This window comes from Mixophyes fleayi, chromosome 1 (genome assembly GCF_038048845.1).
Source record: "Mixophyes fleayi isolate aMixFle1 chromosome 1, aMixFle1.hap1, whole genome shotgun sequence".
NCBI classification, from domain to species: domain Eukaryota; kingdom Metazoa; phylum Chordata; class Amphibia; order Anura; family Limnodynastidae; genus Mixophyes; species Mixophyes fleayi.
The window spans coordinates 81,669,426-81,688,554 of NC_134402.1; the positions used below are offsets into that span (position 1 = coordinate 81,669,426).

General features: G+C 39.0%; 1 protein-coding gene across 1 annotated transcript in view; it reads left to right on the plus strand.

Annotated features, from left to right (window-relative positions):
• VEGFC (vascular endothelial growth factor C) overlaps positions 1-19,129 on the plus strand; it is a 140,095-nt gene that overhangs the window by 96,413 nt on the left and 24,553 nt on the right. The window contains exons 3-4 of the mRNA XM_075197457.1: positions 1,733-1,923; positions 18,389-18,543. Of these exons, the coding sequence (XP_075053558.1) occupies positions 1,733-1,923; positions 18,389-18,543 (346 nt within the window). The remainder of the gene's footprint in view (positions 1-1,732; positions 1,924-18,388; positions 18,544-19,129) is intronic.

Sequence of the window (19,129 nt, forward strand, 5' to 3'; positions counted from 1 at the left end):
CACTATTTGACATTAATTTATAGCACTACTAGCCACTATTGACAGTATTATGTATGCTTCATATTACTAAGCTGAACAATATACTTGAAATAACTGGTGTTTTTAATTATCTAAATATTCCACCGTGCTTTCTTTTATTCCTCTGCTGCGGTGGCCATATATTAAGGGCAGATGCTTCTCTAACTAAACACAGAGTTGTGGCTAGATAGTCAGTACTTTGAAAAATGTGCATTGTCACACTTGTTGCCTCATACTACTCAGTATCAGCTTATTGGTCTGCATCAGACCCCATCAACACACCGTACTAAATGTGGGAGAAACTTCAGCTGTCTGTAATCGAGTGTGACAGTAATACTTTTTAACCCAAAACAATGACATTTATCTTCCTGGTTCATATGTGAACATTTACATTTAGTACTTAGTGCTTCTTCTCCCACCTTACTGGAAATACACCAAAAACAAACAGAATTTTTCCTCTTTTCCAAATTACATTTTTTGAGTATAAATAAAATGACGGTTATAGTGTTTTTGAACAACAAATTATATGTACCAAAACACATTGTTTAAAAATCTACATTTAGATTATAATACTAGCTTAACTGAAAACAGTTGCTAGTAGCTTACATTTGTATGCATCATTGTCAAACTTAGTTCAAAACTGGCAGTATTTCCAGGTATAATTTATAAAGAAAGCATTTTTTGCAATGATTTGGTGTCTGCCAGCCAGAGCCCACTGCAGAGCCCTGTGTGATATTCATTGTGTACACCTATCACATTACAGGGGGGATGTCTGTTGGAACCCCCCTTGTCCTTCCCCCCTCCATGATTCTCTCTTATCCTTTCTCACAACCTTTCCATGTTCTTCATAGCAGATGAGTGTTTTTCTTTCCCTTCAGGGGCTGGCTGGGCTGGGGGACAGAGGGGCATCTGCAGTGTGGGCCAGTCCCATAGTGGCCTACCTAGGGCATTTTTTGTCCTTTAAAATGTCCCTAATAGGCTGCTGTGCAGAGTCTTATCCCCTGGGCTGAAATTTGCCAGCCCTCCCCTGCTCCCCTTGGTTCTCTTTCTATTCTTTTTCATACATCTGTTCATAGTATTTTCTTACATCCCCCTCCAGTACTATGGTCTCAGATCCACCCCCCCCCCCTCCTTGCTCCTCCCCTCTTTCTCCTCTCTACAGCAAATCTATTTACCTTACCCTCCCAGATAGGACAGGCAGTGGTTCCTCCCTGAATGGGTCCATTGAATTAGTATAACACCTGCTATACCCTTGGGCTGTTGGGCCCCCTAGTGCCTTTAAACTTGAGGCCCTGCTTAAGCGTTGGACCCTCTGTGGTGGCATCCTACAGAAGCCGACCCTGCTGCCAGCTTATATTCAGTGACATTGCAGAGAGCAACATGGAGCTTATAATGGAAAATACAGAGAAAATTAACTTACACTTCCCTTACATAACAAGGGTTCAAACATTTTAAAATGATCTTGAAGTACGGTAGCCTTTGCATTTGTGAATTTTACAAAATGTCTTTTGAATATTGCATTATCAAACACTAGGTAAAATGATATTTCAATTCTATAAAGGTTTTCATTTATATGAATGCCATGAGAAACTCTTTCCTGTGTGATCAAATTGTATATTAGTCATCACTGTTCTTTAACAGACATTTAACTCCTTGAATTTATATGGTATTAACATTACAACAAAAAGTTAACAACTTTCCTCTATTTCCTCAGGTATTGAGACTGAATGGAGAAAAACCCAATGTATGCCACGTGAAGTATGCGTTGATGTGGGAAAAGAATTTGGGGCTGCAACAAACACCTTCTTTAAACCCCCCTGTGTTTCCCTGTACAGATGTGGGGGCTGCTGCAACAGTGAAGGGTTGCACTGCATGAACACCAGCTCCACATACATCAGCAAGACAGTAAGTTTCAATCACACTCAGACTTTTACCATACAGTGCAATGGAACAACGACAAATAAGGTAGACAAATTATCTGTACAATAAATTCTTCCAGAGATATTGAAGGGTCTGGAACATCTGAATTTCTTTTCAGTTATGAAGGATATCTCAGTCATATTACTTTTGCCGCTTTGATCCCTAAAGTAACGTGCTTCGTTTGAAAGCCACAACATATTTAGCATTATAACTCATACAGTGAATTTCAAATTTGGCAGTGATTAGTGGACTTGTAGAGATCAAAAGAAAAGGTATCTACTTTGTATACTTAGGACTCTGACAAGAACACTAGAGACTAAATCTATTAATTGTCAAGCAATACTGTAATGCTGACCACTTTCATCCAAATAGATGTTTAGCTTTTGCTTCAGTTAAAATATTGAAATGCTACCTCTTTTGAAAAATATTGTGTTTTTGACATTAACCTCTGAAGAAAATATAGATTTACTGTATTCAATAAGTGCTGTAATGAAAGCATTTAAAATGATTCTCGATTGAAATCAGTATTATGCCATTCTTACACACTTTTATTTAATCATGTATACAAAAATATGTATATATCATGCTGTATATACCAGTTTTGTTCTAAAATGCTTACTTTTCTAGTTATTCACATTCAAAATATCTTGGTGCTCATACATGGTCAAACAAAAAGAGTGAGGGTTTCCTGTCGCACCAATTGTTGGGAATTATAAAACCCTCAGTTCCAAATTTAGAGACGTTTCTCATTAAGTGACAATAGGGTGCAACCACTAACCTGATGGCATTAATAAATAAAAAGAAAGAAAAAAGTTCATTCAAAAATGGTGCACAAAAAACTCCCTTATATTCACTATTACGAGTATTTTTATATGGAACATCTTGTTGTTTTAAAATGTAACAGTTTATATTAAAATTAATAAAATATAAAAAGCAGCGAAATATAAAAGAAAAAGATGTACATGTGATATAACCAAAATGTGTGGTTAAAATTGCTTAAGGTTAGGCTTATCTTTTAGGTATTGAAATTCCCTTATGTGTACCCAGCAATTTTCATTAAGAAATTTCAGTCCTTCTTCTTGGCTATACCGCAGCAGTCATTCCTCTTATGCCATTAACATACCTGGCCAGTTACTATGTTGCAGTTAGGTACTTGTTATAATAAATGTATCCTTTTGTATCCCTTGTGTTAGATGCAGCTTATTATAGCCTATCATTTTGTATAACCAGGGATGACTGGCTGGCTGCCTCCTGAATGCTATATTCTCACTAGGGGCTTACAGGGAATTGTAACAGTGCATGTACCTAGCTATAACTGGGGATAGCTTACTGACTGCAGTCAGGCAAATAGCTCCCTTAAGCCCTTAGTGAGTATGGAGCATTTAAAAGACAGTCAGTAAGCCACCCCCAATTACAGGCAGGCTCGTATATTGAAATAGCCCTCCATAACCTCTAGTGAGAACGAAGGTTCTTGGAGGCAGTCAGTTCCTTCGCTACCTCCCTCCCAATGCCTGTCGTCACCTTGCTCACCTCTTTAACCTCTCTCTCCCCACTGGTACCTACCCCTCAGCCTACAAGAATTCTCTCAAGAAACCTTCCCTTGACCTATCCTCTATCTCCAACGATTGCCCAATATCTCTGAGAATTTCAGAAGCGAAGGGAAAGTAAACAACCTGTCTAAAATCGTTTGATCCACTTTCTCTCTTCCCACTTGACTCTCTCCAGCATGGGTCTATCCCATTCACGCAACTAAAACTGCCCTCAGTTAAGTAACAAATGACTTGTATCTCTTCTCCTTTCTAGTACTCCTCAACCTCTCTTGCTACTTTTGGCACCGTCGATCATTCTCTTCTCACCACCCTTCAATCCCTAGGTGTTCGCGAAATAGCTCTCTCCAGGTTTGACTCCTACTTCTCTGGCTGCTCTTGAGTCTTCCTCACCCTCTCCTCTTCATCTTTCTATTGGAGTCCCCCAAGGCTCTGTTCTCGATCCTCTGCTTTTCTCTCTACACCACCTCTCTCGGCGAACTTATTCAATAATTTGGCCTCCAGTACTAATCCTATGCTGATGACATGCAAATCTTTCCTCCCTCCTTCCTATTCCAAGTATCTATCTGTCTCTCTGATGTAACTACCTGGATGTAACAGCACTTCCTCAATCTCAACGTCTCCAAGACTGAGATCATAATCTTTCCTTCTGCCAATGTCGCTATCCCTCCCAATGTTTCCCTCTTGGTTGACAACATAACTCTCTCACCTGTCACCAAAGCCTGCGGCCTTCAGCTTTACCTCTCCTATTCAGTAACCAAATCCTGCCATTTCCTCCTCCATAAAATAATGAGAATCCATCCCTTTCTCTTCCAGGAAGCAACCAAAATCCTGGTGCATTCACTCATCATTTCACTGTCTCAACATTTGCAACCTCTTTCTGACTGGCCTCTCTGCCTTTCACTTTTCGGACCTTTAATCCACACAGAATGCTGCGGCTAGGCTCATCTTCCTCTCCTGTCGCTCATCTTCCACTATTCCTCTGCGTAAATCCCTTCATTGGCGTCCTCTCCTATCTGTTTCAGATTTCAGTTCAAGCTCCTTAGCATTACTCACACTCACCTGTGCTACTTCTACATATAACTTATTCTGTTTGTTACTGCTTCTGTATCTGGCGCTACATAATCTATGCTGCCTTATAATCAAAATAATATTAATAGTTTAGCTTTTTTTTAGTTTATATTGTTGTTCTCTTTAGGGATTATTTTTTAAAAAGTAAACTTAGTTAAACAAATGTACTTTAAATAGCAAACAATTGGATAGTGAAACAGATAAAAGCTAATATCTGAATACTTGCTATTGGTTGCAGAACATCATTACTATTTTGCCTCATATTATTACATTTAAGTCTACATGGATTCTAAATTATTATTTCATTTTATAGTATAAAATTATTTTAGTTTGCCTATCTTGTTTAGTGTTCCTGTCTTCCTGTCTCTACCCCTTACACATTTCTTTCTCTACACTCAGTTACACAATGCACACAGAGATCAACAGCTCTGACTAGGCTGAATATGTCACTAAATTACATCATAAATAGCTTCTGTGATGTCACTTAACTGACTTTTCTTTTCCAAGCTATCAGCTGTCTTTTAGGAGGTGTGTTTATATATGATATATTTAACTGCATCTGATAGATTTCACATCAGACAGTCTAAGGTAGCTTAGGTTAGAAAAGAAGAGGTGTATGAACATTAGTTGTCTCTACATGCAGAATAAGTTATGTTCCTATGCTTTTCTGGGTCATTATAATCCATGCATCTTGTGCTTTAATTGGCAAGTAGAACATTAAGTGGTGACAAAATCAATTTGGTATGTTAATCCAAATCCAAGCACTTCTAGTCTGTGTATACAAACTCCTTTCTAATAGCTGGTTCCTCCTTAACATTCCAATGTTTTCAAAACACTTGAACTACGCAGAGTAATTTGTACAGAATGTAGTAACATTTGCCCTCCAAATTGTTTTTTGCTTATTATTTTGAGCATGTGCAATCAAGTTAAGGTGATAATTATTTTCTGATGCAGAAGTAAACCTTTTTCTCCCAGTGTATAAATAATTGGGTGTATTAACTCGTATCTCTTATGGGCAGCACGGTAGCACAGTGGTTAGCATTTCTGTCTCACAAGGCAGGAGTCATAGGTTCAACTACATTCAGGGCCCCGTTCAAGGAGTATGTTCTCCTCATGTTTCCTCCGGGTGCTTCAGTTTCTCCTACACTCCAAAAACTTACTGGTAGGTTAATTGGCTTATAAGAAAATGAACCCCTGTGTGTGTGTCCATGTGGTAGGGAATATGGATTGCAAGCTCCACCGGGGCAGGGAATGATGTGACTTTGTACAGTGTGACATAATATGATAGTGCTATATAAGTGATAATTTATTGTAAGCAAATTACATTTTTAAGCAAAGTAAATTGTGTTACTAGTTAGAAAATTACAGCAAAACTATATTTTTACAAATGCCCCCGCGTGTTTTGGTTAATAAGGTATCACAGTTGTTGGACCATGGCACATAGTTTCCAATAATTAAATTATGCCCCATGTGGCTACGTAGATTCTTACCAGTTGTGTGTATGTATGTTTATATTTTTATATAAATATATATATCACAAATTGTGCAGCTGTTGTCATGACATAACCAGTGTACATTGTCGTAATATAATTATACTGTAGTCTAAGTACCCATATCCAATAAATATATACAGCTTACAGAATGATTGGCCTTACTCTTGGGAACAAAATATTTGTTTTAAAAGTAAACAAAATAGCATGATATTGAGATAAGACAAATCCTGATTCAGTTAAAGCCTGTTTTGGAACAATCAAATTAGCAATTTGTTTTTTTGTTTTAATTTCAAATTACCTTTTAGCTGCATTCAGTTAAAAAATAATGACGTTTTTAATAAGAAGCTATTAAAACGATTGTCAAAGGTAGCCGTGGTGTTGGAGATTGGAGGTGTGAAAGTGGTCGGATCTCCTGGAGGGAATGCCCAAAAGTAGGCAAGAATGATTTAGATATACATTTAAGTTGTTATGTATTTTCTGTAGACATCATTTCGCATAACGGGAAACATTTGTTTAGGTTTTGTCTAGATGGGTATCGTTTAGCAAAGTATTGTTATTGTGTATAAAAAGGATGTGAGTAAACCACAGACAAATTGTAGAAACGATCCCACTGTGTCAACACAGTGTACAGCCGAGAACTTCCATGAAAATCTTCTTGTTGGAATAAATTTACCTATATGATAGAAGTTGCAGTTTTTTTATTATCTCTGTTGCTCTTTTCACACTACTAGTTTTCACTTTTTACTGCAGAGAAAAACAGTACTCAGCTGCATTATGGTCAATTAGCTGATAATGTTGTCTACAGATCAGAGTGTCTATGTCAGTGAGCAGCGTCGGACTGGCCCACCGGGATACCGGTAAAACCCCCGGTAGGCCCCGCTGCCTTACGGCCACACCCCCTTTTAAAAGTGGGCAGAGTATGGAGCTTGCTGTCCTCCTCGGTTTGTTCACAGCTTGTCAAATGGGACTTTCTCCCTCCCACCCGGAAGTCAGGACCGGAAGCACGTTTGCGCACCTCATGTGGAACGTAACCTCTACCATCCATCACCCGCTACTACCTCTCCTTCCTGCATACTCCTAGGACCGGCTTGCCGCACTACCTCACGAACCGAACACCATTGCAATCAGTCTCTGACAGCAAACGCAAGTATTGGTCTCACTCCTCACTTCGGTGCAACATTATTCTTATGGACACTCGGACTGCATTTTAATATAAATAATTAGGCTCCTCTATCCACGGGCATTGTATCCTCACGGCTTAGGTCATCCTGATATATACAGGTTACCACATTATCATCGATTCATCTCAGAATATCCACTCATTGACAATTGTTTTCATAATCCTGTTTACACTCTGATCGAGTGTGGCACATCACCTCCTACCATTAAGAACTTTTGCTTGTTTGGTTAGACCATCCACAGCATATGCTTTGGCTTTGAAGCTTCATTTAATCGCTGTATTAATTTATCTTTTAACACATTATTTATGATTATGGGATATGTTTTATGCTGACTAGGATCCATTTGAATGCACTATTGTTTCCATATATACATTGGTTCAAGCCATAAATAATTAATTTTATTTTATATCAACTTTTTATGATTATATTGCATTTTTCTTGTATAGAGGTGTATCAATAAATGTATATATGTCAAATTAGCATATGTCATTTAGACCTTTTTGTGATCTAATCAACTATATTGGGTACTGTATTGCTCTAGACCGTGCATAATATATTAGTACTGAGTATCAAGACAGGGAGCGCAGAGGAATTTTCCACTGTTCTATTGTATGCCTAGGGAGGGATCCCTAGTCCTGCTGCAGCTCCTGCAACCATTAGGAGGTGAGCGCATAGCTCTTTATCTTCTTTTTAACTTTCTCTCCCCCGCCCACTCCTGCAAACCTGTTCCTCCATTGGTCCCCACAACTGCCGCCTGTCACTGATTGGGTGTCTGTGCTGCCCATTCCTTTGAAAACTTGAAAAGTCCATGGGACCAGAAGACAGGCTTCGAGGGTTATGTGAGCTCTTATAGGTGTTCCCTAACTTTTCTGTGGCAACAGGTTATAAGTGACTGAACTCGGCCACTAGTGGATACATTGCAGGCTATACGTGAGTACACAAGGGGGCTGTGTATTAAATAAGCGTCTAAACATGGCAATGCTAAACTTTGTCTTCATGCTCGTTGCAGTGTGTGGAAAGAAAGGATCCTACATTTGGGCCGTTTTCGAACATCATATAGTATGAATAGTACATGACAGACATACATGTGGTACTCCAGGTGTTGTGAAACTACAAGTCCCAGCATACCCTTCCAGCAATAAGCTGATATATATTGGCAAAGCATGCTGGGGCTTGTAGTTTCACAACACCTGTAGTGCCACAGGTTAGCCAAGCCTGGTGTAGTGGGACAATCCTGATTTTTGGTGACTGTTCTGCCCAATCTAAGGGGCAGGTGAAGACTGCACTCTTTATACACACACTGCATTCTTTATATACTACACTAAGGTGCTAGCTGTCCTTCGTGGGCTGACCACTCCCCCTCTAGTGTCTGGTCCCGCCTCTATGATGGCTGGCCACACCCCCTCTGGTGGGCCCCTAGCATTGCAGTCCCCCGGTGGGCCCTTCATGCCCCAGTCCGACACTGTCAGTGAGGGGCAACATGAAGTAACTGGAGGGCCATCGGAGTTGCACTCCAGCCTTCAAAGGGGCCACACATAAGAAGGAGGGAGTGCACAGTGCACTCTCTCCTTCTCAGGATATGCCGTGGGATCTCCCTGCACTGTACAGAGGAGATCACGTGACGTGGAAGTCTGCATCCCCCATTCTAATGAGATTGGGAGCAGCTGACTGGTGGGGCCACAACATAAGGCTGTTGCCTACTGCTGCTCTATGTTTATCAGCAAGACCTATCTCTTGAGTGAGCCCTATACAGATGCACAATGGACCATCATCACACAGAGGAAGTCCAAATGAATAAAATCGGGAAAGCATTAACATGTCCTTTTATTTTTATATTAATAATTGCAGGACACTACCCTATATTTTAAAGCATTATAATATGAGTAATGACTTTTTTAATCTAAACTTCTGCAATCAGTTGCTAAACTCTACACTCTGCTTTACATCCATACACTGTTGCTTCTTAACATAATCCTCTCTTAAAAATATCACCCTGTCCTCTCACTCTTTTTAGAACTCTTCGGTGGCTACTTGTTAAACACTTTATCCTTCTTTTTATCTTCAAAGCTCTTCATTACTAATCAGCCTTAATTTTGCCATCAATTTGTATACCTCTTCCCCACTCTACTGTACATACTAGTTCTTGATCTCCACAAGTCTTACTCCCACAGCAAGTCCCAGCCTTTCCTACTACTGTGCCGTAAGCTTAGAATTCCATTATATTAAGAACTATCCATATATTTCTGAAAACTAAATGATTTCCTTATTGCTGTATAATTGCCTGGATTGTAGAACATATCTGTGACATGAAGGTCTTACAATGGATGCATAGTATATATTTTTTTAAATTTAACAATGCCAGCATTATAAACAGTGGCAGAACTACCGCCACTGCGGAGAGTGTGTCCACTATGAGACCCAGAGATGATGGTCCCGGGACTGCCTGTATACTCTTCTGAGGTCCCCGCTCTGCTCTTTTGACACTTCAAATCTCAACTGGTTGGTTTCATTGTATGTTACGGAGTAAATATTGTAAATAGCGATGAGCAAAATTTTCAAAACTGTTTTGTGAAATATTTTGCTCATTCTGCGTTTAGCTGAGAAGTTTCACACATTTCTCCAGCAGAATTGTGTTCCAAATGCTATCTCAACCACACTACACAGCAGACTGAATTGACTGTTTTTACAAGTGGCAGCATGCACATGAGCACAAGTGCATGCTGCCACTTTAGTGCCACGGGTATGTACTTTAAATAGTGTCCCCAACTGGAAATACTAAGTGTTGCCACATCAGAAAAAAATTATTATTGCCCCTCTGGTAGTGAAACGTAAGCAACTATAATAAAATAAAACATTTGTCCCCTACATATAATCATTAATGCCATTTAGCCCACTAATAATAAAATAATTTATCCCCCGTAAGATAATTAATAATAATTTGTGCCCCTCTAAGCAACAAATCATGATTACCCTCATAATTAAAACTTGTATTGTGCCTCCTATTGCATTGGCCAGCAGTGTAAAGCTGATGTACTTGCTAATCTCGCCTATCCAAAGCAGCATGGTGATTTTCACAGAAATCTCACAGCACAGTCCTGCAACACTGTACACACAATATAACGGGACGCAGGAATAACAAAATGATGCTCAGTTACCTGTGCCTCAAGCCTCATGCCACATTAGTAAAGCCAGACTTCCGTCCCAAAAGGATATAAAAGTTAATCACCATGCATTATCCCTAGTGTGTGTAGTGTGACCCTAGTCATTGCTTTCTGTGTTATGTGCTGGAACTGTACAGTAATTCATGGCTATGCTACTCAAATTAAAGATTTCCCTCACAAAAAGACATGTCATAGCACAGTAGCTAGCATTGCTGCCTCATAGCACTGGGGCCTTGGAATTAATTCCGACCAGGATGCTAGCCACATGTCTATGATAACCTCTACAATGCTCCCTGAGATCAAGGCTGACCCTACATATTGACACCCTTCTATCTCCCTGAATCCCTTCTCTCTAGAGCATGACTGCAAAGTAATTCCCAAACACATATGCACCCTTGAAGTGTTGAGGATGAGGTGGCCAGTAAGAGGCAGCTAAACTTCACAGTCTTGTATGATCTATGAGGCTAAGAGCTGCTCAGGACAGTAACTGTCTGGCAGCGGATCAGACTCACTGCCAGACCTGTCTAATCCCACCGCCAAAGGACCAGGGGCTAGATTTACTAAGCTGCGGGTTTGAAAAAGTGGGGATGTTGCTTATAGCAACCAAACAGATTCTAGCTTTCATTTATTTTGTACCTTCTACAAAATGACGGCTAGAATCTGATTGGTTGCTATAGGCAACATCCCCACTTTTTCAAACCTGCAGCTTAGTAAATCTAGCCCCAGGTCTCAGTGTGGATCTATCTATCTGTCTGACTATATCTGACTCATATCCATCTAATATGTGTCTCTCCTATACATTTATCTAAATAGCTCTCTTTTACTCTCACATCTTTTTCTTATCAATCTATCTCATATCTGTCTACTGTAAATAGCTTGTCCTGGCTGCACTATGCAGTAATAAGGAAACCTAAAGTCACCCTGCAACCTGTTTGACCCTATGTCTTTGTGTGACGCTTTATTATGTCACTATATTCCAGTGTGCTTGTCGAGTCTTAAGCTCCTGGTTGGGGTTAATCTTTAAGAAGATTGTTTTGCAGACTAAAATATTTTCAGACAAATAAATTCCAAGCTGTCTTATTCAACATACTGAAACAATCACAGACAAAGTGCTTAAATAATATATTTTATCAATGTTCGTGTCAACACATATGTAGCATTGCATTTTTGTATTATGAAGTGATAATGCAAACAGAATAACACATCTGGGCTCATTCTCCTCTATCTAGTGTGATGATTCAGTAGAATATATTCATGTTGTAGGAATCTCAGGCTTTCACTTGTCACATACAATTAGAATGCAGCGCTTTTTTCCAATTTAATTTTATTTTTACACTTGTGATTTTCACCATGTGTTTTACTTGGGATGCTCTTAAAGTACATTTCTGCATAGCAATAAAGAAGTATTGAATGTTCGGTTTTGTTTCAAATTTAATTTCAAGATCTATGTCTGACACTTCCATCTTAAACTAGATACAGATCAGTTTGACGGGACTTTTTTTAAAAGTACAATTACACTTAAAATGCAAGTTATCTTATATGAAAAAGATTCATAAATAAATGTAATCATTCCAGGAGATTATAATAACTGAACACACAAGGTATGTCTTTTTAAATATAAACAGTGTATCTCTCTGTTTGAAATTCATATTGAAACAGAGGGTATGTCTGAAAATCCAGTCAACAAATTCTATGCTTACAAGCCACCCACTCAATTTGCGATCATAGATGTAAATCCATAGATGGAAATGCAGGATATAATTTTCATCAGGACAAGTGGTTGACTTCTTTTTTTCATCTTCACAGACAACCCTTCTCTTGAGGGCAAATTTATCAAGCTGCGGATTTGAAAAAGTGGAGCTCTTGCCTATAACAACCAATCAGATTCTAGTTATCATTTATCTAGTACATTCTACAAAATGACAGCTAGAATCTGATTGGTTGCTATAGGCAACAACTCCACTTTTTCAAACCCGCAGCTTGATAATTTTACCCCTTGGAGTCACGACTCTGTTGTAAATGTTCCCTCACTAATTCACTAATGGCATTGCCTCAGAAAAACTGTGTTGCAATATGCACAACTACTCTTTTGCATGATGTGACTTTATTCTCCCATGTCTCCTTAGCAACATCAAGCAGCCTTTGTAAATCCCTATCATATACAATGTCAGATGGATAGATACCTATGGAGGCTTTGGAATTCTCTTATACCAAACATTAAAGAGGGTAACAAACAATCCCAGTCGTGCCTGTCTTTTTCCACTATCCTTCTTAGTTTACCCTTTAAGGTTTTATTAATCCTTCCAACAATTCGTTCAAATAAAAAGTATATATTGTCTGTCAATATGTCTTTAGGTATGCTTGTATGGGACAAACACATGGACTAACTCTTTGACAAAGTATAAGTAGGAGATATTCCGTAGCAGGATTTCTTCAGGATAATGGGTATCATAATATAGAATTACCAAGATATATTGGTGCCCATATCTGTAACAGACCAACTAAATCCATAGCAATTCTTTCAGAGGTTATCAATATAATAAGAAAAATCAACAAGCAAGGGCCATAAGTGTACATTTCACATAGGATTAAAAATGATTGTGTATATACTTGTGTAACTCAGGCCAGAACCACCTTTGTAGGTTTTGGTTTTGTAAATTCCCACACAGTACATGATGATGATCTCTATTAAGAAGCACCCATTACATAAGTTGTATGTGAGATTTCCAATAAAAAAAAAATAATTATATTTTAATAGTTTAGAATATCTAAACAAAAAATGTATCTGAATTTTTTAAAATTAGTCTCCATTATTCTCCTTTGTATTTCTGTGGAAACTAGAGCAGTAGTGTAGTCCTTAATGTTCTAATACACATATCGCACCTATGCAGTGGGACTGTATTTTACTTCTCTTTACACAAGCAGCATAAACAAGAGTCAAAAGGCTTTTATAGTCTGAGAAATTCTGTACTGTCTCTTCTACAGCGGATGTAACACATAGAAGCCAGGCATACTGTGACTGACTGACTGACATTGTCACACTGAATAGGTTCAAAGGTTAGAGGGCAATTGGTGGCAATTTGGCCCAGACTCTAGTAACACCCTATCTCTTATGGAACAGTGTCCAATATCTTTCTCTTCTAACAGTATCTTTCACCTATCAATGATTGGTTTCTTGCTGAACCTACATTGCCTCCGCGTGTACTGTCTGCTGCTTAGTATTTTCCTGTTACATGCTAGTGTTGGGCAAAGCTGACTGTCACATCAGCTCTTCCTTTTTACAAACTGAAAGCAGGGATTCTTTTATAATAGCATTGCTAGCACTCAACACACTTTATAGTGGAGTGTTTGAAGCCAGATATGACTGGCACACTGTCTAAGCACAGTCCATGAGACAGTGACACATAATTGAGCATTTACGAGACCACAGTCTTATCTCAGATACTAACTATTACATCACAATACCTGACTACATAAGGATCATAATAGTCTAGCACATAAATAAAGTCCCAGACACCATCCTGTACTCATGCTTGGCGGTTTATTTCACTGTCATTCAACCTCTGCTGCTCCGCTGTATCTAACACAACTGATCTACATACGCACATCAAGTTCTTATATAGGCAGAGGCAAACCGAGGGGGGTTTCCTAGTGCCTGTAAACCCCCTCCAAGCCTGGGGCACTGTATAATTGAGGTGGCTGGACTCTGCCCCCACTTCCCATGGCTCTGCTTGAAAAGGGTGAGCTGCGTGTACCTAACAGTAGTGCATGCAGCATTTCCCATGTATATTATGGGGATAGGAAGAGTTAAAGAGCAGCCAAGCACTGTCTAAAATGATAGCCACGCCCCCATGTATGCTGGTCACGCCCACTTGCGGCGTGGTGTGGAAACCCCCCTCTACAAATCCTGCGTTTGCCCCTGATAGGGAGACTGCAGGTATCAGCCGTAGTTATGCCTGCAGCCTGAAATCCTGTACTGGACTGGAAGGGAGTATTTAACCACTCCAAACATTCAATCTGAAGTATTATAGTAATTTGCCTGCTGTACTTATTATTCTGTATTATCAATTCCCAGCACTTAAGAAAACAATATGTATTTAAAGGCACATCTTGACTAATTTTAATATGCAAATGCTACCTGCCAAAATTTCTGATGGGAAATACCTGATCCAATCAGACTATACCCTTTTTCTGACAGGTTACAGCCCTTTTGGTTTACACAAAAGGGGGACTGTTGGCAGGTTTGCAAATTCGGGATTTATACTCGGCCCAGTATTCATCAGACTCCTTTGCAACGGGATTTTATTACTTTCTTAAAAGGTCAGTTGTCTAATAATAGCAGTGTCCTGAGACTTAGTAATTATCTTTGTTTATTATTAACGGTAGGAGCTTTAACATAAAGAAGCACAGAAGGAAGAGTAATTTGTAAAAAAAAAAGGCCCAATTCGGCTCTATTATGCTTAAATTATATCTACAGTGTGTCGTTCATGCTTCAAACTGAAAACTCATAAGATATGTTCCCGAAAAAAAATACCAGACATTGTAACCTGAGACTTGCAGCCCTCAATGTCTAAAAATAACATATCTCAATGTTTTTTCTTTTTAAACTGAACTTTTAAGGAACAAATTTCTAGAATGCTTCAGAAAAAACAATAGTTCTTGAATCACAACAATTAATTGATTTTGTTTTCTTCTGTTGCCAAATATTTCTGTACACTGTGATTTAAACATTATAATCAGACATCCACAACTGTACCTTTCTGCAACTATCGATATAAGGGCTCATGCTGAATTGGGCATATGCCCCGTTTGCTTAGCATAAAATATGCAAATATATACTGCGTATGCTCACATAGAAACCCTATGCCTACATCCTTTGTACTTGCACCTGGTTACACTTGGAGAGAAGGAACAGGGGAGGGAAGAAGCATGCAAGCAGACGGTGTACAATAAGGGTATGTTCGCGTAATTGCGATCTAAGGTAGCTGAAGCGCATATACACCTGTCAGTAAACATATAATTTGCAGCATCTTGATGGCTGGTGCAAATGCACACTTGGCGGTATATTTGCTAAACTGCGGGTTTGAAAAAGTGGAGATGTTGCCTATAGCAGCCAATCAGATTCTAGTTATCGTTTATTTAGTACATTCTACAAAATGACAGCTAGAATCTTATTGGTTGCTATAGGCAACATCTCCACTTTTTCAAACTTGTATTTTAGTAAATATACCCCTTGGTGATTTTATGAGAGGGTGTTGAGGGCCGACACACTTCATCTCATTGCGTTATGATCATGTCCCTAATGTGACATGGCCAGGACCCCTTTTTAGAGCCATTACCAAATTTGGATATTGGGAAGTGTGCACAAGCATTGTTGATACCAGGGTGCATACATCGAGTAAGGATGCAACTTGTATCCATATATCATATTTATTGAATCTTGCTCCCTTAATTCCTTTTATCTCAAATGGTCTATTAGATCGTAAGCTCACATGGACGGGAAGCTCTGCTTTTATATTGGTGTATGATTATTTTTTTTAGAGATCTTTTGTATGACAATGTAACTGTTGTACAGCTCTGTAGAATATCATGGTGCTTTATACAGTGACCATTGCATAGCAATGATTGCTGACAGCACGTTGTAACTGATGTTACGCAAATAATTCAAAAATGCTGTATTGGGAAATGTAGAATGTACAAAAAAACTGTCTCACTGAACCGCTGAAAATGTGCAAGTTCTGCCAAAGTATGGAAACGTATAGTACATGTGTTTTGGCTGTAAGATAAACATATTTCCCAAAGAAATACATATAAGAAGTACACGTTCTAAGAAAATATTTTGAGAAAGCAAAGTAAAAAGATCCTGTCTGTTTCCAAAATGGTATCGGTGCTTCATCCTACTTTTAGACGGTGCATAGTGTGAAAACATTTTCCTGGCGCGTGTGGTTTTAATCTTCCTTTCTTATGATCCGTGTCAAATTTAAAAGCTCCTAACAGGCTTCATACATCGAACACAGCTGCTTGCAGAAATGTCAAAAATGTCTTTGTGCCAACAATCAAAATATCCTTTGTGAATCCAGATCCAGGTTCACGAGAAGCATCTATTACAGACTTCACTTCACTCTGGATATGTAGAGCTCTGTGAAAGGATCCATTGCATTGTTAAATAACTTTATGCAAATTGACTATAGGATGAAGAAAAGCATTGAAAGAAGCAATAATGAGTATTAACAGAGATATATTTTTTGTAGTTGAATTAGTTTCAGCATGCAAGGGAACAAATGTAAAATGTTCAGAAAATCTATTCAAAATTACAATTTTTATTATTTTCCTTCACATATTTCTAACATGTTACTCACTTTGTACATTCAGATATCTTTATTCAGGCACATCTATTGCTGCCCCTCTACAATCTAGTTTTGCTATCTGTATGGTGTATTTATGTTATCGTCATGTCATACTTGCCTACTCTCTTGGACTTCCCGTGAGGCTCCCGAATTTTGGGAAGTCCTCAAGGACTCCTGGAAAAGTAGGCATTCTCCCCAGGGGTGGAGCTTAATGCTGCAATTGCGTGATTAAACCCCGCCCTTGTTGTATAATGCTATGAATTTTGGTGTTTCATAGCAGAGGGTGGGGCTAAAATGAAGTGATTCGTCAAGCCCCGCCCCTACATGCCCACCTCTCCACCCGAGCTTCCGGTGGGCAACTGTAAAAGGTTGGCAAGGTATGCATCATGTTCTTATGATTTTCCTCAAGATGCTCTGATTTTCTCCAACAAATTAATGACCTAAAGTGCAAGTGCGCCCAGATTTTCTCCAAAGTGCATATATTTTACGGACCAAGATTGGTCTGTGGAGGAGAAGCTTGCAGGGGAGAGGGAAGTAGCTGTCCAGAGTAAGGACATTCCTTGCTAAGTACACACTAGGCACCTCCTTTCTTATTCCAGTATAAAAGCAAAATTTCATTTTCTGGCGCAAGAAATTTGTTAAAGATTTATGATTAGGGAAAGGTGAGGTGCTTGGAGGAACACATAGCCATCTTCACTACCTGAAAGGTCTTAAGTTTTACACCCAAACAAGAGAGGAACTACAGTGGGTGCAGAGGGTGCTGCAGCTACGGGGTCCGGGGGTGAGGGTGAAAATTCTTTAAATTATGCTTTTAATGCGTACTGTATATGCAATGCATTTTTATAGTCAATCTTCCTTGCACACATGTTCTGCGCTAACTAGTGGCTCACATACATGTCGTTTTTATTATGTAAGACATAAATTGTATGCAATTACGTTTATTGGCAGAAGGTCTGTTTCTGAGCATGTGAGGGATTCCACGCAAGATACAACACGCAAACTGAATTAGGTCCAAACATGAGCAGGATCTATGTGACTCCCAATATTGTTTACCTACAACTCCCAGCATTTCTCGGCCATGAGCAGGCATTCCAGTACTCTCATGACATATGTAGTCCAAAAATAACTGCAGGGCCACAGGTTCCCTATACATTCACTAAATGATTACTAGTCTAGATTCAAATTATAAATCTCCACCTTTGAAAGAATAATTGGTCTATTTCTAATAACACCGACAGAGCATCTTTATCCTGGCATCATGCATGTCAGAGCTTCCTAATGGTAACTGCTGCTTTGTCTTACAGTGGCTTCCTCTCGTTACCAGCAGAGACCACCTACACCGAGCGAGGCAGCATCCATATTGAATACCCAGTGATACAGCTGAGCTCACCAGATTTGAAAGCCCCAGTTTAGAAAGTGCATTGTAATATTTTGCTGCTATATACATAAAGGACGATAATAATAACAATAATATAGGCAGTGGACATATTTTTATGCACTACGACTCCACATATTCTTCGCGACTGACTGTTACAGCATGCATTGAGTTCAACAAGCTAACAAGCCAGTTTACATCTGACTTTATATTAGACCATTTAAAGTGTATAAATGAAACAAAAAAACAAATTAAATTTTCTTCTTTTTTTCTAGCTCTTTGAAATCACAGTCCCGCTGTCTCAAGGACCAGTAAAACCAGTAACAATTAGTTTTGCAAACCATACATCCTGCCGGTGCATGTCTAAGTTGGATGTTTACAGACAAGTCCATTCAATTATTAGGCGATCACTGCCAGCAACCCAAGTACAGTAAGTATTAACCACCTCTTCATTCCTGTTTTCAGTGGGAATTTCTATGATGCTATTTGGGGATGATTTTCGGGGGTGACTGGGGGACACATGTAGAGATCAAAACAACCACTCACCTTTTTGCAAACATTCATTATGAACATGAAATTAAACCAAAAGAAAAAAAGTTGATATGTTTTAGAGAATGGTAACTGTATTTCTTTTACTTAAATGTCAAAACAGCTCTGGGTAATTATAAATTAATCAAAAGTTGCTCACTGCATACTGCTGAGTGTAGACATGGTTATTTGAAAATCTATCTAAAATCTACAGCTGGGTTCCTTTTTTTGTAATGTCATGTGCCTACTTTTGGACAAGTGCATCCAGCTTTATGGATATCCATGTGGATTTGTAGCCAAAATGGTAAGGTCTGTGGGGATACTAAAGGTTGCGCTTGCCAATAGATGTTGGGCGAATGAAAGGGTGCCGAATGGATTGCAACTTGTTTTGCACCCAAGAGTAAAAACGAGATTGCATTTTATAATACAGCATTATTTAAATAAATTGGCTGGGGTAGAGAAGAAGCAAGGATATGTGTCTGTTGCGC